The sequence below is a fragment of the Amblyomma maculatum genome, chromosome 9 (assembly GCF_055883805.1).
Source record: "Amblyomma maculatum isolate TAMU_Amacu chromosome 9, ASM5588380v1, whole genome shotgun sequence".
NCBI classification, from domain to species: Eukaryota; Metazoa; Arthropoda; class Arachnida; order Ixodida; family Ixodidae; genus Amblyomma; species Amblyomma maculatum.
In genome coordinates this window covers 31210436-31233207 of record NC_139352.1, presented here as the reverse complement: position 1 = coordinate 31233207, position 22772 = coordinate 31210436, and the positions used below count along the sequence as shown (strand labels likewise).

The 22772-nt window shown below is 46.1% G+C and overlaps 1 protein-coding gene across 1 annotated transcript in view; it reads right to left on the bottom strand.

Moving 5' to 3' along the window:
- LOC146178756 (immunomodulatory peroxidase-like) overlaps positions 1 to 22772 on the bottom strand; it is a 110616-nt gene that overhangs the window by 20621 nt on the left and 67223 nt on the right. The window contains exons 2-3 of the mRNA XM_084578526.1: positions 9218 to 9315; positions 6482 to 6744 (exon numbers count right to left, since the gene is read on the bottom strand). Coding sequence (XP_084434652.1) covers positions 6482 to 6498 — 17 coding nt within the window. The 5' untranslated portion in view covers positions 6499 to 6744; positions 9218 to 9315. The remainder of the gene's footprint in view (positions 1 to 6481; positions 6745 to 9217; positions 9316 to 22772) is intronic.

Below are 22772 nucleotides of genomic sequence, written 5' to 3'. Positions count from 1 at the left end.
ATTACCTAATAGACGCTGTTTTGCACAGCTTAACTGGGACAAACTGCTTACTTCCTGAAGTTCATATACATGCCTTAAACTAAGCTAAGGTCATTCTTTGGTTTACATTTTGCTGCACCTCCACAAAAGTTATGTTTAATAAAATACATAGCTGATAACCTTGTAGGAAAACTTAAGATTTAGGCGTTAAGAGGCTAATGAGTTTTAGCGAACCGTTCACCTTGGTTTCCCCTAATATTAACGCAAGACTCAGTGAGCACAGGAGCTCACTATTTGGAGATACTCTCTTTCGCTTCGCAGGCTTCGGAATTCCGGCCATCTTCCACAGTCGCCACTCCATCATCACCACAAGGTCGCCCTGTAGCATCGGCTAGCGAAGAGGCGCATGCGCACACGTGACACGTCATTATCGTACGCCTCCGGGTGTATGCGAGAAAACTCCCGGATGTTAGCACAGCGTTCGCTGGGTGCTATAGTGCGTACATCGTTTATCGAATTTTGTTTACTTTGAACTCCCACCATTCATTCTCCCCTCCCCAAACCCATTCCTCATGTGCATTCATTTCGCTGTCGTTCTTAGAGCACATCACAGCGTCTTGTATTCAGTTCCCATGGTCGCCTCGCCTTTTACATTCACGCGCGCTACTGTCTTGAGAAAAAGGGAGCCAAGAAACGCTGGACTCTTAATCTGGTTCCACATACATTCCGGTCATAAATGAAACATTTTAAAAAGTCCACTTATAAGCGGAACGTTTTAAAAGTTTCTCCTATGACTTGAACCTATGTGGAACCAGATTAAATGTGTACGCCCGCTCGGTTCGGCGCAGTGTCATTCCGAAACACGTCGCGTGCCCATACGTTTCTTCAAACGAGTACTCTAATAGTATCGACAAATACGCAAACTCCTTCCATGAAGGGAGGAGGAAAGCTCGCTAGGACCCTAAACAGAACATACCTAAATCACGATGGGGTGGTGTACACCGACGCCTCGGACTACAATATGGCTGAAGGTGCCTATGCCATCTGTGTAATCAAGCAGTCCAGTAACGTCAGTAGATGCGTATCAGCCGCTTCTGTCAAAGTCCGCTACTCGAACTAAGCAGAACAAGCCGCATTCGTTTTAGCCATCGCTAGAACAGATTCGGACGTTATTGTCAGCGATTCAAAAACTGCCATACGTAACTTCTCGCGTGGCAAAATATCAAATACTGCCAGAAACATCCTCGCGGATATCAGACTGAACAAAGAGATATAACTCGTATGGGGCACCCGTCCACTCAGGGAACAGAGGCAATGAGGCTGCTTCATACACCGAGCTTACACCACACTTCAAACTCTCTAGGAGAGTATACCCACCACCACACAAATCACTAACAATACAACAAGAAATTGTTTTCAGGAATCTACAAACGAACTCCTTCCCCAACCGTGCGGTTTACGCACACATAGTTCCGGACAGCATAAGCTCTCCCTGCACCAGGTGCGGAGAGAAAGCCGACCTTAATCATAGTACCCTATAGGATTGTTCAGAGGACCTGCCTCCCAAGGCTCTCATAGAAGATCCCTCACTTGAATCCTGGGAGGAAGTGCTGCGTAACGCGAACCCCGATACACAATTGGGCGCCGTAAACCGCGCTGAAGAAGTCGCCGCAAGCCACCAGCTGAAGGCCACTTGGCTCTTCCACTAACACCCAGTAACACTACTTCCGACAATAAAGTTTTCTCTCTCTCTCTTCAAGCGAGTAAACAGTGAGGTTGGAGCGGCCGTCAAAGGAGGGAATTCCGTCAGGCATAAGTCCTTCGACACCGCTTCAAGGAGCTCTCCAGGCAGACGAGCCGACTGTAAGGCGCATTCTGTTTGATTGTGGAAATACCCTCATGTGGACTGGGCTTGTCTCCCGTCCCAGAAAACTATACAGCGTTTTTAAAAACTACGTCGGATAGTCACACGGGGCAAATAATATACTATGGTATTGTATTTCAAAAGCAGCAAGCGATTTGCTGGCTGTTATGTGATATGTGCTGACGATTGGTGACGATATTAATTGTGACACTGCGGAGAATAGCTCCCTGAATTCGAAGCGCGCTCAGCTAGTTGACGGTGTAGTTTCTAAAAAGAAGTAAACGTTCATGAAATCTCCCTTTTTGAATGACAATGGGTAGTACCGACTCGTTTTTACTGAAAAGTTGTTTTATTCTTCTTTTAGTTGGTCTTCGGATCTTCGCCCTACTCGCGTGTTCGATCCGAGCCGTGGTGACCGCATATTGATGAAGGCAAAATATAACAAAAAAAAAACGCAGATGTGCTGTGCAATGTCAGCTCACATTTAAGAATCTCGGGATGATAGAAACTGACCCTGAGCCCTCTAATACATCACCATTCATAACACACAAATCTCTTCTGATTGCAATCTACAAATTTATAACTTCAATTTTCGCAGGCTGCTTGAAAAGATACTCTCCGATCACTTTCGTCTCAGCCAATTACGGAGTCGGCACGTTCAATTCAAAACTTTCGAATGGATATATATAAATGCGCTTCGGAGATTATTGCTCCTTTTTTAGCAAGTCGTCGGTAGCATAATGTTAAGATTCGCGCTTAAGTGACGTACTTTGACAAATTTCATAATGAGATTGAACAAATTCCCTGGGGACTCGTTTGCCGTCCTTTGTACCTTTGGCAAAACAGTAGAGATCTCGAGAACGCAGCTAGATCAAGTGGTGAAGTACTGGCTGAGCAGCACTCGCATTTGACTTCTTTTTGACTGGTACCTAGTAGAGTGGCTGTTTAATGTGAAAGGTAGGCGTGTTAGTACACGTTTTGGCAGTGCAAAAGAAGTACGAACTGAGACCACACAACGTCCCTGTCGTCCCGTCTACGTGCTCGTCTGTTTTGCGCTGCTACCTTTTCAAAGGGAGATGGTCGTTCTCGCAGCAGCTTGCTGTCCAGCTACATAGCAGCTTGTGTTCGAGGTACGTATTTCTGAAGGTTGGTAATCCACTGGACTTATATATGAGTAGCGTCATAGGGTCGAAAGTATATCCCTGTGTGTCATGACACACGGTAAATCGGTCATACGACCGTAGAATCCGGACACAAAGCAAAACAAAAAGCAAAAGCGGTTATTAGACATGACCGGTAGTGTTGTTAAGATGACGTCATAATCTCGCTGTTTCTGGCGAAATCTTGAGCAGAAGCGTGACACTTCTTGCGGACACACGCACGCACGCGCGGACACTCATGCCCTTATAAAAGCTTTCGCCTTAAAACACTGAGATAATTAGAGCAAAGCAGCGCATAGGGGAGCATCTCCAATGCCTCGTTGAAAGTGCCAGCACAGATAAGCGATTGCACGCTAATGCAAGTTCCTTGTCAGCCCGGCACGGCTTGAAAAGCCGACTCGCAGGCCTGCCAATTAAGAGAAGTCAGCTTAGCGTACAAGGAAAAGGTGTGCTGTGTAAACTGGAGTCGAATAATGCCAAGACTTGGCAGAAGTATAGGCAAAATGCTGTTCAAGCATAAGAATGCTTAAGGTCCGTGTTTTGCCGCAGGAGGAATTTCCAATGATGCCGATGAACAGTTGTGTGGATTAGCACGTCCCATCGACAGGAGCTGTTCATCATTCTCTTGATTATCGTCTTCGGTATTAGGTTTGGTTTGGTTTGTGGGGTTTAACGTCCCAAAGCGACTCATGCTATGAGAGACGAGGTAGCGGAGGACTCCGGAAATTTCGACCACCTGAGGTTCTTTAACGTACACTGACATCGCACAGCATACGGGCGCCTTGCTTTTCGCATCCATCGAAAAGCGGCCGCCGAGGCCGGGATTCGATCCCGCGTCTTTGGGACGTCTTCGGTATTAAACAAACCTCCAAGCTATGTGGAAGCTTATCTCTTGCACTGCAGCCGCAAGTTCCCTACTGCTGTCAGAAACGCCTGGCATTATACCCTCTTAAACTTTCTACCGTCCATTCTCATCTATCCACTCCTACGGAGTCGTTACCTAAACCAAGGCGTACGACGAAAGACGTCACGCTCTGTGACTATAGCAAGAGATGATCGCCTCAGGCGAGCAGTAAAAGTCGTAAGACGATGAAGGCGCGTAGTACATGTCTTCCAGTAGCCTAGGAAGGCAATAAAATGCACTGCTAGAAATGCTACATGATGTATTCCGCTCATTCGCAATTTGTCAGGTGTAGCATTTGCCACGTTTAAAGCTGTAGGCGGTAGGTTGAATAACTTCCGCTTATAATTGCGTGACACTGGAAGCCGGCGCAGCCTTATGCCCGCCATAAAAGGATGTCCTGGCTCACGTTCAGAAGGGCGCGAAAGCGCCAGAGGGCTCATTTCTGCTGTACAACCGTTTTTTTTTTCATATTATTTTTGACGTGGAAACCTAATAACAAAAAACTACAGAAAAATTTCTTTTGTCATAACATACTTTCTCTGCGATTTTTGACAGTGAATACTTTCTGACAACAAAAAACACTGTAAGAACATCAGAATTTTGTGTAGTTACAACAGAAACGTACTACAGAATACACGGAATACTACAAAAAAAAAACTAAAAAACACAAAAACTATCGAACTACCGGAAGTCGGAAGTTACGACAGAACTACAGAATATTTTGTCGCCATCATCAGCCGGACTATGCCCACTGCAGAGCGAAGGCCTCTCCCACATTTCTCCAATTAACCCCGTCCTGTGCTAGCTGCATGTACTTGACCTCTGCGAACTTCTTAACCTCATCCGCCCATCTTTCTGCAGCCTCCTGCTACGCATTCCTTCCCTTGGAATCCAGTTGGTTACTCTAAGCGACCATCGGTTATCCTCTCTTCGCACTACATGTCCTGCCTATGCCCATTTCTTCTTCTTAATTTCCACTAGAATGTCGGTAACTTGAGTTATTTCTCTGACCCACTCTGCATGCTTCCTATCTCTTAATATTACCCATACCATTTTTCGTTCCATAGGCCTCTGGGTTGTCCTCAACTTAAGTAGAACCCTTTTCGTTAGCCTACACATTTCAGCACCACAGGTGAGTACAGGTATGATGCAACTGTTGTATACTTTCCTCTTGAGCGATTCCGATAAGCTGCTAGTCATAATCTGCGAGTACTTGTCAAATGCGCTCCATCCTAATTTTATTCCCAAGTTATTTCCTTTGCATGGTCCGAATCTGTAGTTACTACCTCTCTTAAGTAAACATATACGCCTTCCATTTCCGTTGCTTCACGTTCTATTGTAAACTGCTGTTCTTTCCCGAGGCTGTTGAACGTTACCTTAGTTCTCAGCATATTGATCTTAAGGCGCACCAGTCTGCTTTTCCCGTCTAGGCAACCAATAATTCTTCTGAGTTCATATTCTGTGATACTTAACGAGGAAATGTCAATATTTTGACACAGTTCGATAGCTGTTGTCTTTTTTTACCTAGAAACCAAAACTATTTTTATTCTTAAGCGCCGAGGATGGTGCAAGAGCAGACTTTAACAGGGAAAAAATTGGAAGTGAGTGCGCGCTATCAAGAAAGTATACCTACATCGTTCAGCTAAGAACGACGTGCCCATCGAGACCTGTTAAAAGGAGCTTTACCACAACGAAAAGGGCACATGGCAAGTGTCTCGGCCGCAATTTTGTGCAAGTCCAGGCTCTTTTTACAGCCTGTAATAGAATGGTCTCTGAGCTTAGAGAAAATACTTTTGGGCAATAGAAAGAGCGCGCATTTTTTTTCCTTTCCGCAAATTTCGCTTCAAAGAAAAGAAACCCGTGAGATGAAAATATATGTTAATCACTGAATGTAATGCCAACAGCGGCTATATTAAAATTATAATCTATGAAGCAGCCATTAGAATTGGTCTCTGACGGTACTCAAAGAATAATCACGCGATCAGCCGATTTGCTTATGCCACGTTTTTCAGCGCACGGAGTTGCGATGGAATGATTGCTAGAAGTCCGCAAATTGCACGAGTAAGCCGTTATACGCAGCACGTTGCCTTTGGGGACATGCTCCACAGGGATCGTGACTTCCTGAACAGGGCTTCTCCCGCGACAAAGCGGTACAAATATGACGTAGCAAATACACCCCACCCTATTATAAGAGGGAACATGTCGTTATTTAAAACCGAACTATTTATGCCCGAGCATGGGCGGAAATCATTATATTTCTCTTCTTTCTTTTTTTTTTTTTCGCAATAGTTCTTTTGTCGACGAGCGGGCCTTATATTTGCCAAACCTTGCGGAAGAAAGAAAAAATGCGGCTTTAAGCGACGGTGAGTGTTCTCTTTCATGTTGAAGAAGGTTGGAAAATCGCTCAACAAGGGGCACAGGCGCACAAAATTTGTGGGCAGCGAGCAGCCCCACAGAGATCACTTACCGATGAGTTCACAAATTGACTTGCCGAATAAACAAACGCTCCCTCTTATATTGAAGCTGGCTGTACATTCGTGTCACAATACGCGCAACTCTCCGTGGGAGACTTACCGAGGAATCGTCGGCATGTCGACGGAAGCTGCAAGCGAGCACGAGGAGGAGGCGGCGGCGTCCGGATGATCCCGCGTGAGGCCCGTCAGTGCCAGGACGGGTGCGCGGCGGCGGCGGCTTGGTCGGAGGCGCGCCCCCGGCGAGTCAAGGGCGCCGGACCGGCGGTCAAGGCCTGCCCGGAGAACGCGCCGCTGCTCGCGCCAGCGCCTTTGACGCACTGAGAGACTGCTGTTCTTCCGCGGGCCGCCGGACCCTCGGCGTTCCTGCGAGCATTGCGCACGAGCCGGTTGCTGTTTGTGGTGGTGGTGCTGATAGGGGTGTGCTGGTCGTCCGTGATCTTGACACCTCTTTCCCACCCCTCCCCCTTTCACCGCCTCGTGCTCTCGGGGCAGTGGACGCCTGCCAAACGCCCTCTGGCAAGCACCTCGGGGCATGCGAGGCCCTCTCCTTTCTACTTCTACTCAACACTACTATACTACGATTCAGAGACCTCTCATTAGCGAGCCGAGTACGCTTGACCCGCACGTGAAAGCGCGTTACCGTTGCGTATGTGGCAATACGAGCCATATCCGCTTGCGTACTCTAGAAGCGTCGCCACGCTGCCTGATTCTAATTGGTTCTTGGCTAAGCAGCCGTTAAGACGCAACTTCTGACGTTTCACCTTTTTTCTATCGTTCGGACGTTTTTTTTTTTAACCCTTTGCTTTTTTATTGCCGTTGCTCTTGCGTAATCGAAGATGCCCGTTCTATGTCGGAAGTTTCCTGGAGCGTTCCTCTCATCCTCGTCCTGTTGTTTGCGCTCTTTCGCCGGTCGTTAGAGCGGTTCAGGGACGACGTACTGGCGGAAGGCGGCAGAGGGGTACGGGCTGTTTTATTAGCTTTGAACGCGCTTCCGACCTGTCGTTGAGGTAGCCAACAAAAATGAGTTTAAAGGCGAAGACCGTGAAAGTTTTTTTTTTTTTTTTTTTTTCCGCGTTATCCGCCGAAAGCGCTCTCTCGTTGAGCGATTTTCTATAGCGCGACAAGAAAGCGACTCGCTGAAATAACGATTTTGTGACGGAACGCACAGCGTTTCCAAAATAGAAAAGTCGCTATTATTGAAAACCAAATGATGGATAACGGAGTTAAGTGACTTTATTTGATTTCGGGTTTGAAGACGACAGTTATTGTTTCACTTTGTGTACACCAGCTGGCATAACCACAGTTCGCATAACACAATTGTGTACTGCTTGTAGTTTGTTTTCGAAAAAAACAACAGAGAAAGTTTAATTTCGGAAATCCTGTGCCCATAAGCTGAATTCACGAAATCAGGGGCTATGTTACTGTGCCACTGGTTACCGCGGTGCTCCGTAATCGGTCAAAAAGAAAAAAAAAACGAAAATGAAATTTCGACACCTGAGAACTTCTCTGCTCCAACTTAGCTGCATCATTTCTTATTCGGAAACCGTTCTGAAACCGTTAAACCCGTTATGAAACGAGTTCTACCATGCAACAAAAATATGACGCAAATTCTTTGATTTCCTGCTACAGTCGTACAAGTAATCTTCCCTAAGCTTATTCTCCTTGACCACATAAGAAATGCCATGCGACAAACAGAACACTGCCAACAATAGTTAAAATGTACAGCTTTTGATTATCAGACAGAACTTCCTCAGCCTAATGTCTTGTCCTGAAACAATTTCTTATTCGATAGGACGTTTATTCACGTGACCAGTCCTACAAATACAAGTCACTTGAATGGGCACTAGGACAAAGCATATGGCCAAATATTGGTCCGCTACTAAGTAATAGGGAGTTAAAGTCGCACTTTCTTTTCCCTTGATTATGCTTCCGACCCTCGTGGCCATGATAATGACGTCCAGCGTCGAAACACGTGAGTTTGTTCACGTGTTCCTCGAGTGACAAAGAAGCATGAACGTCAGCAATACAAAATCTAGGCACCGTAATATCCAAAAGCGAGCAGAAAGAAACCTCGGCTTAACGACATGTATACATGTACAAAAGGCCGGTGTCAGCATACTCATATTCCTTCTTTTTTTGTTAATTACAGCTGCTAAAAGATCACCTCGGTTGAAAGTAGCCTCGAATTTGTTAGCGGTATGGCGGCGGGCTATGCTGATGTCACTGCATCCTCAGCATTCCTATTATTATTGTCAAAAGTGTAGAGCCTAGGGATCTGCTTCTGAGCCGTTTAGTGGCGCCAGTTTAGCCTTAGTGGAGGTTGTTTCCATCGGAGAGGGTAGGACAAAAAAAAAATATTCTTACCATCATGAGATTCCGAACACTGGTAATGCGTTACAGGCCGCATGAAATGGCTCAGAGGCAGATCCCCTGGACTGTACACTTTTTGACAAAGACTGAACGTTTCGTGCACGCACACACACACACACACACACACACACACACACACACACACACACACACACACACACACACACACACACACACACACACACACACACACACACACACACACACACACACACACACACACACACACACACACACACACACACACACACACACACACACACACACACACACACACACACACACACACACACACACACACACACACACACACACACACACACACACACACACGCACGCACACACACACACACACACACGCACGCACACACACACACGCACACACGCACGCACGCACACACACGGTGATAGCACATTTCGCTTCGCTTGATGGAAAGGAAGAGGCGTAAAGTGCGGGCGTGCCTACCTTGTGCCACGTGGGCAGACATGAGACTATGAAATTTTCTCCGGGAACGTCTTGTCGGCCAGCGGGCGCTCGCCGGAACTCTGCGACGTTTAGACTTCCTGCATTGAAGAAAAAATTGAAATGATGCTAATTAGATGCTACTATTAATCACGGATTGATGTATTCACCCTCAGACGAACTAAATGAACGAAGAGAAATAAGGCACATGGGGACGGCCGACCAGAGCCGACGTGTTCGAAATCCCAGAGATTATATTGGAGAGTTAATATTATATTTTGTGGCAGTAATCATTAGAGGAGGTAATAGCTGAAAAACGTATAAATGAAAATAAATTCGCAGAAAAGAAATGTCAACAACGTGCCACCGCTACAGGCCAAACCTAACACTTAAACATTGTGTCTGTAGCGTTCTATACCAACCCAGCCGCTATGGTGTCTGTCTGGCGTTATAATTTTGTAGGTATGTCTGTCGCCGTTAGTGTAAAATTGAGTGTAACTAGAGACGAATACAAATATTTACCCAGAACCGAAATTGCCACCACATGATGCAGTTGAGGACTCCGCGTTACCTTGCCGCTTTTCCGTCACCTTATTTCCTTTGCTTCTTGAAAAAATTACACCGTCCGGGAGCGGACCGCTGTTAACCCTCAAGTGGGGAACATATCTTCTTTTCCGTTATAAAAGTTGACAGTTCCATTGACTCAAGCACTGGTCTTATAGTTACGCTCAGATTAGCATCGTCCGTAATTCCGTCCTCGGTTAGCGGTATAAATTAATCCATATTTTTTGTTCTGGCACAATTATAAGTAATGCCGTTTCTCAAAATCGCTACTGTGACGTACACAGCAGTTAGTAAAGACGGAACGCAAAGCTCGAAATCCCATTCAGGTCATGGGAAAAACACCGGCGTACTACTATTTTGCTCAGCAGTATGTAGGTTAATGTCATCAATTGAGCAGAGTCAACATAAACAAGAATCACTGATCAGTTTACAAACTTGGTTTATCAGCAGAGATCACTTAGGGGCGAGATAATGTTGCGACTAATCGAAGCTCGCAGTACTGCACGGAATGCAAATAAGCTACATTACGGCGAATAAAGCGCTTTGATTCGTTCGTTTTAAGAGGCACGCCAAGCGGCACTCGATCCGATAATCCAGCAGTACGGACGCAGCTCGTTTTATTCTCGAGAGACGGCATCGGCGTGGAGAGGTTAGACGTCAGGTGTGTGCGTACGGCCAGGCTGTTCCCTTAACCTTGAACAATGTAGCGAGAAAAAGAACCGCCGTAATGTGCTTGCTGACAAGTGTGCGTGCACGCACCATCGCCTTCGAAATCATAGGCTGGTTTGAAGACCTGTTTTTCGTCTCGAGTGCTTGGAAACTAGGAGCGGTATGAGCCGAGCTTTACGGCTGAAGCGAACGGCACACGACCTACGATAACACGCGCTGTATTGCAGAAAGCTGTTCATAAACAAGGGGAATGGGTGGTTTTAGAAAGCTCTTTACAAAGCGGGGGGAACAGATGTTTTATCCCAAAGCTCTTTGTAAATAAGTGTGCGTGCGTGCGTGCGTGCGTGTGTGTGTGTGTGTGTGTGTGTGTGTGTGTGTGTGTGTGTGTGCGTGCGTGCGTGCGCGTGTGTGTGTGTGTGTGTGTGTGCGTGCGTGCGTTTCCTTCACCAACCTAAACCTCAATATGAATAAAGAGTTGCTCTCGTACTTATTACGTTCGAAAACACGGACTTTCTGTGCTTCGTTGAAGCTATTTGACGTGACCTACTGCATTCCTCCTCGGTAGTGCCCTACCCAACCTACTACCTGTGTGCTCCTTTGCTGATACTTGCTTTTCTTTGGATGATGCTTTCCTATTTTCCCTTCGTGCTATGGTTCCCATATACTACTTACTATTGCTAAACCTACTGGCTTTATTCTGCAAAAGTTACCTATAAACTTATTTGCAACTTTAGTTGCTTTATTTATTTATTTATTTATTTATTTATTTATTTATTTATTTATTTATTTATTTATTTATTTATTTATTTATTTATTTATTTATTTATTTATTTATTTATTCATTTATTCATTTATTTATTTATTTATTTATTTATTTATTTATTTATTTATTTATTTATTTATTTATTTATTTATTTATTTATTTATTTATTTATTTATTTGCAGTTACTACTAAGCCGATTCGTCATTGTTGTAGGTGGGCAACAGTGAATACAAGAGAAGCCTATGTAGAGTATGTTAGGAACACGCAGTGACTTGACCATATGTAGAAATCTACTCGATAATAAAAATGCATAAAGTGCAGAACTGCTGAGAAATATTATACGAATACAAATAAAATATAAAAGCGGTTTTTTCTAATAACTTGCGCAGATGAGAGTATTAAAGGTATTACGACACTAGACTAAAGAAAGCACGAGTGTGCAGTTGTTATCATATGTATGCGCCTAAGTTACAAATATTAGGAACAACAGAACATAACTGGGGACATAATGGCTGAACAAAAGCATATAAGAAAGTTTTGCTATTAAGATGAAGATATGCAAACATAGTAAACAAAGGTAAATTAGTAACAGATGGACTCAGGCTGTTCTGTTTACTTGTGGCTAAAAGGAAGAATGAGTATTTGAAGCAGTAAATTTTGAAGTGATAATCATTTACTGTGTTTAAATGCTTTTAACGCGTTGGTCTAGTTGTAGAGAATTTCAGAGAAGTTATGCTCAGTTCAATGCGGACGATGTTGAGGAACAGCTGAATGCGCGCTCTGTGATCATTCAAGCTGCGCCTTCAGATCAGGAGTTTGCCTAAATGCATTTTTAAGTACGACTGAGTGGAACCATCGAGCAGCGTAATAAAAAAAAAAAAGCATCCAATAGTTCAGACTGCACGACCCACCAACTCGATTTGACTGCACTCAATGAACGATACTGAGATTCAGAACTGTCCATGGAATAAATGTAGCGAATCAACACGCAAAAAAAAAGAAAGCAGAACAGTTTCCTTTATCATTGCTCACTGTCATCATGGGAAAGGAACTCCATGTCATTTCAGACATTATATTATGTCGTAATTCTACGCCTTAATCCATCACAGAGAATCTAGCCCTCGAAAGCAGAGCTTGCCGAACTCGAGCATGTAATGCGCCATGTCAGCATGAGACCTGCGGAGTGAGCGTAATGACGAACCGAAGTCTGCTCTTCATTAATGTGCCACTCTGCAAGTTGTCAGTACTCTCGACATGGACATATATACAACAGGGTTTCCAATGTCCACGGAAGCGCCGCCCATCTTGTAATACAAGATTACTGGTAGCTCCAGACCGCCCAACCCACGCAGATTCTTATTGATGTTGTTTCTGGCTTCATGTCGTATCTCATGTTCCCCAGCTCCGCTATCAATTCGATTCCAGGAGTTGGGTGCGATAAGAAAGCGAGAGATATATCAACTCCTTTTTACACATGGACGGTATTCGAGCTGGGAGACATTTCCCACGCCTAAGCTTGAGGGAGGGCAACGCTCGAACACTTTCCGGCAAAGCGACGCCTAGCAGCTGCATACAAAGCGCTGATAATGACTGGAAGATACTATGGAACGATAGGAGCAAATACAGAGGGCGAACGACAAAGTTACCGGATGATTGATGCGTGTTCCTCGGGCATCGCTCTCGCGAACAGCACGCGGTAACGGAGCAGCGGGTAACTGCAGTTTTGCCACGCCCATTTTCCCTCGTGGATATTTTCACTCGAACAAACGGCAGATCCGAGTTTTGTTTTTTGAATTATTTATTGATTGGTTAGCTTTGCTGACAGACTAGATCATTACCAAGTTACATGATTAACAATATTCAATATATGGTTACCAGTTAATTCAGAAATATAACGGCCGATTGAGCGATTGGCTCATGATTAACAACGTTAGTGCGAACAATAAAAATTAGAGGGAAACCTAAGCTCCGCCTTACAGGTATGACGTCACACTGGCCTCTGGTCCTCTTTGATTTCACGCGCAATCATTAAAATACGTTCGAGAGAGATTATTTTGCATGATATCTTACACATGGTATCTTTAAGTGGTTATGTACACAACATACTTATAAACCTTACTTGTTTCCAAGATACAAAGGCGTGGCTTGGATGGCCTACATGATATACCGTGGTCGGACTCAAGATTTAAGGCCGTGGGTTGAGATTCCACCTGAGGTTCATAAATTTTTTCGTCCAACAAAGTAAATTCTTTTAACGTTAAATCATTTGAGGCATGCGACGATTTTTATTTCGTAATACGGGCAATGTTTTATTATGTTGATCTCGCGCGGATGTCCCATTATAATGTTACCGCAATGGCTTCGAACTTCTCGCGTGATGTCGCCTAGTGGTGACGTCATGACCTTACGAACAATCAGATTTTCCCTCACGGCCGATTATCAGGGATACGGTACCCATAACGCGGTTGCGCCAAAAAAGTAGCAGGTCGCACGTGAACTTACAGCGTAACAACTAAGGCATTTTTTCTCTTCCTCGTTCTCACTGCGGATGATGTTGGCTTCGCTGCGAGCAGGTCAGCCGGAAATTATTAATAAGGAATAGCAATAGTGCGAGCATGAAAAGAACAATTCGTGTCTCGGACCGACTTCTTTTGGAGTTCAGAGAGACATATAAATAAAACGTGTAATGCACGAAACGCGCAAAAGCAGAGAAACTAGCAACCACACATTCGTCAAGCGACAGGTTATACATAGGCCTAATCATTGTCGCGAATTCGCGCAGTCATCATTAATGTCACGACTTCGAGCTGGTAGCTTCAAACCAGGCTACACGTCAAACAGCTTATCGACAACTGTAAGGGACTGAAGTGTCGGACGGTAGTCACTAAAGACAAAAAACGTAAAACGACCCTGAGTTGACATGATGGAAAAACAGCGCTACAGTCGTGGACGGAGGTGAAGAACAAACAGGACGGGCGCTGAACTCGCAACTGAAGTTTATTGAAAAAACACAGTATATATAACCCAGCCAAGCAGCACCAAATCGCACATTAAACAAAAAAAGCATGATGACCCCACACACACAACACGTTCAAGAAACTCAACCTCATTATCTGTTAAAGCGATTGACGGTTCACTAACACATTTTTCACTCAATCGAATGATATGCCTAGCCTCAATGATTTCCCGGTTTTCCATCATGTCACCATATGCCACCATGTCATCATGTCCCCATTATGTCACCAATGATTTTCCATCATGTCACCATACCAACTCGCCCAGATGTCTCTTCTCTCCTGAGTTGACCTAGAAATGATCGAGTTAGCGAGGATCAGACGAGTGCTAGGCCGGCGGATGTAGATGTGTAAATCTGCTATCCTATGGTGCCAAGTGTCACAACTGGCCAGACCTGGCCTGAACATGCAGAGACAAGAATCCGCGAACGCACTTGCTTTTGAGGATTTAAAAAAAAATGTTTTTGCTATCACCACCAGGTCACGTTGTTACCGAGACGATAAAGCAATACGTAAACGGTGAATTTTCAACGAAGAGGTCACTGTACTCTACGATCCATAGTGTTTCCGGTAGGCTTCACTATCACATTGATAACTGTGAACGTTTTACACATCGGAACAAGCCGTCACAACTGCAACTAGCCCAAATAGTATTTCTCCAAAACACAGAGTGTAAGCGGGGCGCTTGTGAGCGACGTTGTGAGCTTGGTGCAGCTTCCGTGTTAGTGAAAAAGAATAGCAATATGAGCGAGTTTTATGCTGTAAAGAGGACTTAATGAGCGCAGACTTCGCGAAAACAGTGGAAGGAAAGACAGGACACACATCACCATTATACTAACCCCACTTAATCATGCAGCCTGTGTGAGATGTGGCCGCCTTATTCCCGCTAACTACCTAGTCTTATCCGTCCATTTTTAAATTATGATGTCCACTGCATATTTTATTTTTCTTCAAAAACACTTTGTTATTCTGTATAAGAGACCACAGGTTTTCTGCTCGGCGCGAAGATTATGAAGCTAAGAAAACTGTCCTTAAATCCACACTCTTCCCTTATTATCTTCAAGCATTACCCTCATCATCCCGCCGGGGTGTCGCAGTGGTTACGGCGCTCGACTACTGTTCCCAGGGTGCGGGATCGAATCCTAGCCTCCGCGGCCGTTTTTCGATGGAGGCGAAAAGAAAGACGCCCATGTGCTGTGCGATGTCAGTGCAAGAACCCCAGGTGGTTGAAATTTCCGGAGTCCTTCACTACGGCGTCTGTCATAGCCTGAGTAAGTCTGGGACGTCAAACCCCACAAACTAAACCATTACCCTCATCAGTTTGCTTTTTGTACTTTGTGACATTTTCCCCAATATAAATTCAACTCATTTTGCTACACACACGCACAAGCATCCGAAGTCAGCTAGCCGACTGGGTTAATTTCTGGCAGCTGGGCTCGACATCTATTTTCCTATCACCCCAACCCACTTCTGTTGTTTCAATACAATTTTATCATTCAAATTACCTCGTTCGCATAGAATAGAATTAGGAGCAGACTGTCGATTTTATGGGTCAGCTTCCAAGGCAAGGAAGTTTACCGTCCTTACCGGATATGTGACGTCATTCGCCTCGTGCTACAAGTCGCACAGCACTCTTCCAGCTGTGGGCAAAGGAAAGCACCTGTGCACATGTTACGTGGCGTTTAGTCTCACAGTGAATGCTTTGCATTTGTGCAGAGCTGTTATACCTGCCCCCCCCCCCACCCCCACCCCCAACCTCCCCTTTCCCATCCAATCTTTCCCGGAGCACGCACATAACACGGTATTCTTCTTGGAAACGTTACAAATCTAAGTCAGGCACCGAGACGTGCTTTCGGTCTATCACCGTCACCACTGCGGGCCTTTCGTTACGCAATAAGGCAGCAGTAGCCCGCCCGGAGCACCGCAACGCTCGCTTGTTTCTTTTGTACTGCTTTTTTCAAAGGTAGAAAGGGGGCAAGGGCGACGTTCATTACACTTTTCGTTTTTCTTGCGTTTTTTAATGCACTGTCTCACCCGCCGAGTTGTCGGTCCACCCGCCGGCATCTCCTGCAGGCGTCGACAACGTAGACCATTCGAGAGTTTTAGTGTTCACTTGTTTTTTTTTTTTTTTCTGTGCCGGTTTATTTGAACGCACCGCTCACAGTTCGCCTTGAACGGAGAGGGAAAGCTGCACGGCTCAGCAGGGCCGCAATTAGCCGAGGCCTGTTGCGCTGCTGTATACGTGCCACCCGAAGCAAGCGAGAAAACTAAGCCACTGTACCCCCCCCCCCCCCCCCCCCCCCCCCCCGCGTCTTCGCTTTCTCCCTTGTGTCTTTCTGCCAGTAAGACGCGGAGACTGAAAGTGGCTACTGCTGGCGCCGATCGATGTGCTTATTGCCTTTCTCTGCCGTTTTCCCCCGGCGCTCATTGACCCAGAATCGGCGTCCTTGAATCGCTCTATGCGATAACAGCTGGCCTGTTGATCGCATAAAGAATATGAGGGACGGAGAAAACGGCGTTGGCTGTGCCGCGGCGATGCAAACAAACATGGGGCGGGCTTCTCCACATGTCGTGGCCCGGGAATGTAAGCGAGGCGGAGAAAGAAAGAAAGAAAGAAAGAAGGAAAGAAAGAAAGAAAGAAAGAAAGAAAGAAAGAAAGAAAGAAAGAAAGAAAAGAAAGAAAGAAAGAAAGAAAGAAAGAAAGAAAGAAAGAAAGAAAGAAAGAAAGAAAGAAAGAAAGAAAGAAAGAAAGAAAGAAAGAAAGAAAGAAAGAAAGAAAGAAAGAAAGAAAGAACGGTTTGTTTTGTGAGATTAACGTCCCAAACTGACAGCCTACGAGGAACATCGTAGTCTAGCGCTCCAGAAATTTGGACTACTTGGTGTTCTTTAACGTGCACTGACATCGCACGGTACAAGAGAGAGCTGCTTTTCGTCGCCATCGAAAAGCGGCCGCCGCGTCGGGGTTCGATCCCGCGACCTCGGGCTCTGCAGTCGAGAGCTAAAATCCTGAGACACCATGGCGGGGCGAAAGAAAAACTCTCGACACTATATTGTGAAAAAGTGACACCCATTGACGCTGCACTGCCGCGCAATAATATAATACGTGCGCCCGAATACAACCCTACTGGCAAGAAATAAGAGCGTGCCTGTTTTCGTTACTTGACTTTGCGGGCTGTCTTGACGTCGCAGAATTTCCCGGTACTTATCACGATAGCGAGGCCGCAAAACGCGAGAAAACATCTTTCATGCTTAACGTGTCAAACTTACTCAGGCAATGATCGACCCTATAGTGAAGGGCTCCGGACAGTTTCTACCACTTAGGGTTTCTTAGCGTGCATTAACATCGCACAGTTTCGCCTTCATCACAAAGCGGCCGTCGCGGTCGAGACCGAACCCTGGTCGCCCTATCGGTACTCAAGCGCATTAACCACTGGGCCGCCACGAAGGCTCATTTTATGTAACACGCCCCGCAGGAAAAAAATAATAATAATTATAATAATAACAATAACAACAGACACAAGGTGAACATGAAATGACGCTACCATCCGATACTGAAGCATGCACCGAGAAAGAAAAGGCGATGCGAAAACGAACTGCTCATTCCCCGTTCGTGCCAAATTGAGCGGACTCCTAGTGCTGAAACGTGTGACACTATAAAAGGAAGAAAACTCGTGGTTGGCAAATATCGCACAATACTTTTCAAGCCGCACCGCTTCGCGTTATACCATCAACATTCAGCGGAGCATGCATGCCTTGTAGAGGGTGTCCCATTGGTACCGCCGCTTTATTGGTATTGGTATTTATTGGTAACGCTAAATGCGCGCACTTAGCGTTGAGCATTTATACTCGACCGCGTTTGACGGCGCCGCCTGAGAAGCGCCTGACGCGCACTCACGAAAGTGTCACTGCCGATATTCGTAAAATGCACCCAGTTATGTACATCAGCACCTTCTCTTTGTTATTCTATTACGACGTCTGTCGGTGGCTCTGGCGGAGGCCGCGGGCCCTGAACTGGGGACTCCACCCACAGGTCCAGCAAGCTTATTCATTCAGAAATAAACGTTCTCTTTCTATTTATCTCTCTCCGATTTAAGAAGTAATGGTGTATGCAGCCAACTGTGGTATCTGCGCGAGTGGGGGGAAAAAAGGATGAAGAAATGAAAGCGTTTTTCTAGCGATCGCGCCTGCATTGATGCGCCCTGGGGCGCATTCGACGACGACATTTAAAGCTCACCGCGTCGGCGCAATCAGGCAGTGTGGAGCATAGAGGAGGTTAGAGGGGAGAGGGATTAGATAAGAGGGCAATGGCGCCGCCGCCTCCGGAAAAGAAGAAATTGTCAATTACGGAAAGCACACAGCAGCGCTCGCTCCATGCAGAAGCCGATGGAGGGGAGGGCGTCACTGTCTTGGTGGTTTATTTCACCCTCTCTCTTCTAGAACGCAACTCGCGAAGCAGCGTTGGCTGGACGTAGTCACGCGAACACGTACTGCTTCCCCTACGGCCCGGCGCAGTGATTTGTGGAGCCCGAGTTGAAATGCGCCTGATTCGGAGCTACCGGATAAGGAAAGATTTAAAAAGAATTAAGTCGTTTAGCAATCGACGACCATCGAATGTCGCAACTCGATTGCACGGCAAACACCGAACAACACACGTCGGCTGTGCGAGCGGGGAAAACGCTAAAGGTAATCCAGACGAAGCGGAGGTTTGTTTGAGAGTGTGTACTCTATACGCCGGGTGCCGTGGGAGGGAGACAGATTGGACACAACGAAAGACGGGAACCAGCATAGAAGTGCTGGGCGAGAGGAGCGTCCTTGCGGTGCAGTGTTTGCACGGCGAAAAAGCGTCTCTCATTCCTGAGATTCCGATGCACCTTGTATCAATTTGTTCTTCAAGACGTTTGGTGGCGTGGGCTGTTTCTTTTCAGCGTTCGCGAGGGGCCGCGATGAAGGGCGGAGTTGTAGCTAAACTTTCTCCGTTTTCGTTTTCGTGTTTCATCGTAATGGAGTGTTTTCCCCTTCCTTTTTTCTTTCTTTTTTGGTGTCACAACTTCACCCGGTGGCTTTGATGTACATCAGGGGGCAGCGCTTCTTTCGAGATATCTGCCTCAAGTGCATTCCAGCGTTGCAAACATTCCGACGCTGCGCCAAACAAGGAGGGCGCGAAAGAGGAACGCGCTCTGCCTTTCTAAGCAACCCTAGCACGAAAGAGATCGTGTTGCGAATTTGCCGTGTTTTTTTATTTTAATTTTGTGGCCGCTAATTCACACTGTCTCCGTTTTAGACATATAGCAGCTGTGTTCCAAACTGACCACTAAAGGCCCCTAACTGCGTAACAGTGGCGTTTAACGTAAAAAGACTCCGAGAAAAGGCGATGGTACAACGGTAGCTTTCTAGAAGTCAACGCAAGGGAAATAAAAAATCACCCGTCGTTATTTTTTATTTCTGTTGCTTTTGTATATCGGAGTCGAGTATGCGAATGCACGGTCGTATTTCCGGTAAATTGGAGGCATTAAAACATTGGTAAGACGTTGAAACTAAAGAGAAGGGTAGATTATTAAATTGAGATCAGCGCAGTAGTTATTCGAGGCAAAAATCATGTCTTTAAATATAAGAGAAAATCATATTAGATCAAGGAATAATCGGGAGTTACCGATCTTCGATATTAGCCGAGATCAAGTAGTGTTATGCTTGCGATATACTTGCGTTTCGCGCAAGTATATCGCCCCTTGTGTCGAAAAATTAGAAGAAGAAAGAGAGAGAATTTATTCGCTGTAAAAACCTCTAGACTCTTCCAATGTGGTGAAGTCAGTGAGACTGCTTTGCACTGCCTCCTCTCTCTCGCTCCCTCCAGAAATACTTCCCTGCTTCTCATTGAGTTATGTTGTTTACACCTTCCGCTTTGCTTTCGCTTTGTATACTTGTATAGCGCATTGGAAGCTACCCTCCCCCATTCCCCGTCCATCTTGCTAGTTTTAAGCCTTATCTCTTCTTCCTTAAAGAGCTCATGAAATGCTGAATACGAAAACTATGAAACGCGCCGAGCAATAGGTGTCGCATCAATCGTCACCGCAAAGCAAAAATAATTAAGCTGCTTTTATTAGCACTAAAGGTATGAGCAATCTAAAATGATGCTCCTCCTCTATGCTTCAGCGCAGCCCACGCCAGCGCGCAGAAAAAAAAAAAAAGGAAGTCAACAAGTAGCGAAGGTGCCCCATCTATACCGCCCGCGTATCTTGGGAGCGTCCATTGCGGACGCATGACGTCACATGGGAGGTTCGCGCGCAGTACGCGCGGCGATGTGTCGCTCCAGTTGGTCGTGAGAGGTCGCCAGGAAAGCTTTTTAAAAATATATATTTCTAAATTATACCCTCCACGCAAAGCTTTAAAATTTGACTCGAATGCTCAGTAGGACCGCGTCTTTAGATTTCCTGCAATAGAATACTACAGCAAGTAGCATTTCAGGGGCCATTTAATAAACGCGTACGGAGAGAGTCGAGTTTACCTCCAATCAGCGACAGTTTCCGGACGTGTCTACGAACTTGGCATGCCAGTTTGTTGGTTTCTTGCGAAGACAGGCCTGATCACAAGCTAGCTCTCCGGTGTCAAACTTCTGGCTTTAAAGACCTGCACTGCGTTCCTTAATTATGGAATCGTCGCTTCCGCATCCGCGAACAAGGAAAAGTTCCTTTTCTCGCTAAGGGCTCACGCACGTTGTTGTTTACGTCTCAAAATTCTAGAGCCTGCACCGAAACGCTGTGCAGGTTATGACGGCACGACATGTCGCTTGCACTAATCTTTAGTCCCACCGACGCCATGCTGCACCCCCGGAAGGAAGCGCGTATAGCGAAAAGGGTACACTGTGATGACTGGCCAAGCTTCCCAAGGCACCCTCTGCTGTCGCCATTCCATTCAAAACAGTGGTTTTACTAGATTTTTTTTTTTCTTCTGGGGTAGAAGTGTTCGAAGTTTCGAGGAAATATGCAAGGCATAAAGCGAAACTATGCGCTTTGTGGAAGGCCTCCAGCACGTGACGTGCAGCAGAGTAGGCGGTGTCGCAGGGCGAGTTCTGGGCTTGGTTACATACCGAACCATATATCCACTTTCTTGCACGAGAGGTCCATTATCTGATCCTGGGTTGCAATGGAATGGCCCAGTAGAAAACAATCAGGCGTTGCAAGCGGACAAGAGCCCGCTCAGGGAGTAATATCAAGCATGAAATCGACTATAAAAAGACGAATAAAACGAAGTATTTGATCCCGCCCTCGCCTTCTTGTCTGTGCTTGAGAGTGTATCGATGAATATCAGGACTCAATTGCCGCCCTTGATGTCTAAATTCTTTCGAAATTTTCTCGATGACCCGTCTTCAACGGAATTGAAGCAGCACCCATTTCTGTCAGCATTTTCCAGCAAAACTGTTATATCATCGTCCTCGTCCTCATCCAGTGTCACCATGGTGCACAACGGACGGCTCTCCAATTACGTCCAATTAGCTCAGTCCTGCGTCTGTGACGTTCTCTGTCACGAACTACTTTGCGTTAAGCATCGCGCTCTCAGTGCAAGTCGGGTGTTCCGGCTATCGCTAATAGCAGGCGCACGCTCTTGTGCGCGTCCCAAATTTTGCACCGCGTGTACAGTGCAGAGTGCAGTGCAATGACTCGATGCGCCATCTTTTCATGCCTACTTCCTCATTGGCATCAACGCCTCTACCCCCCCCCCCCCCCCCTTCCTTTCTCGCCGGAAGGAAGAAGCGTAGTAAGGGCGGAGCGCAACGCCTTGGTGGAAAAGCCCTTGAAAACGCCCCCGGGGGCCGAGGAAGTAAAAAAAGAATTAAACTCGAGGAAAGGGGACGCAGGCTCCGTCACGCGTGTCTTATGTCACAGTTCTCCTCCACGCCTGTCCCTTTCGACGGTGTCTCCCTTGCCTCTCTCTGTTCTCGGGCGCCATTGTGGCTGCTTACATTTTGTTTTTGTTTGCTTTTTCGACGCTGCGTTTCTTTTTGGTGTCGTGACACCGGGCCTCTTCCGCGTGACCCGGGAGGAAGTAGCGGAGATTGGTCCTCTTCGCTGACCCGCCGTCGGAGACGAAGGAGAGAAGGCGCGAATGTTTAACCGACGAGACAGGAAGTTTCTCCGGCCTGTGTCGGCATCGCGGACTTGTCATCCGTGCGAATTTCGAAAGGACAGCAACTTTGAATTGCGACGCCGTCTACGGGCTCAGCTGACTGCCAGATCGGCGTTTACCAGGGTAATGATGTTGCGTCCAGTTTGAATAAAGCCGCTAAAATAGGTACCGCCAGAAACCAGCACCTGATAATCAGAAAGGAATGTGAAACGAGCGAGGATTGGGTAGGACAGCTAGTTTTGAAGCTTCTGAACGACACAGGTCTATCAGCACAGTACTATAAATGACAATCTTATTCAATGCAGCTAACAGGGTAAAGAACTGCAAACAATATTTGTCTGACGCAAACATCCCAACGATCACAACTGCCCCCATGAACCGCAAGCATCGCCCTTAACGTCACTAGTGGCATCACCAGTAGCATCCC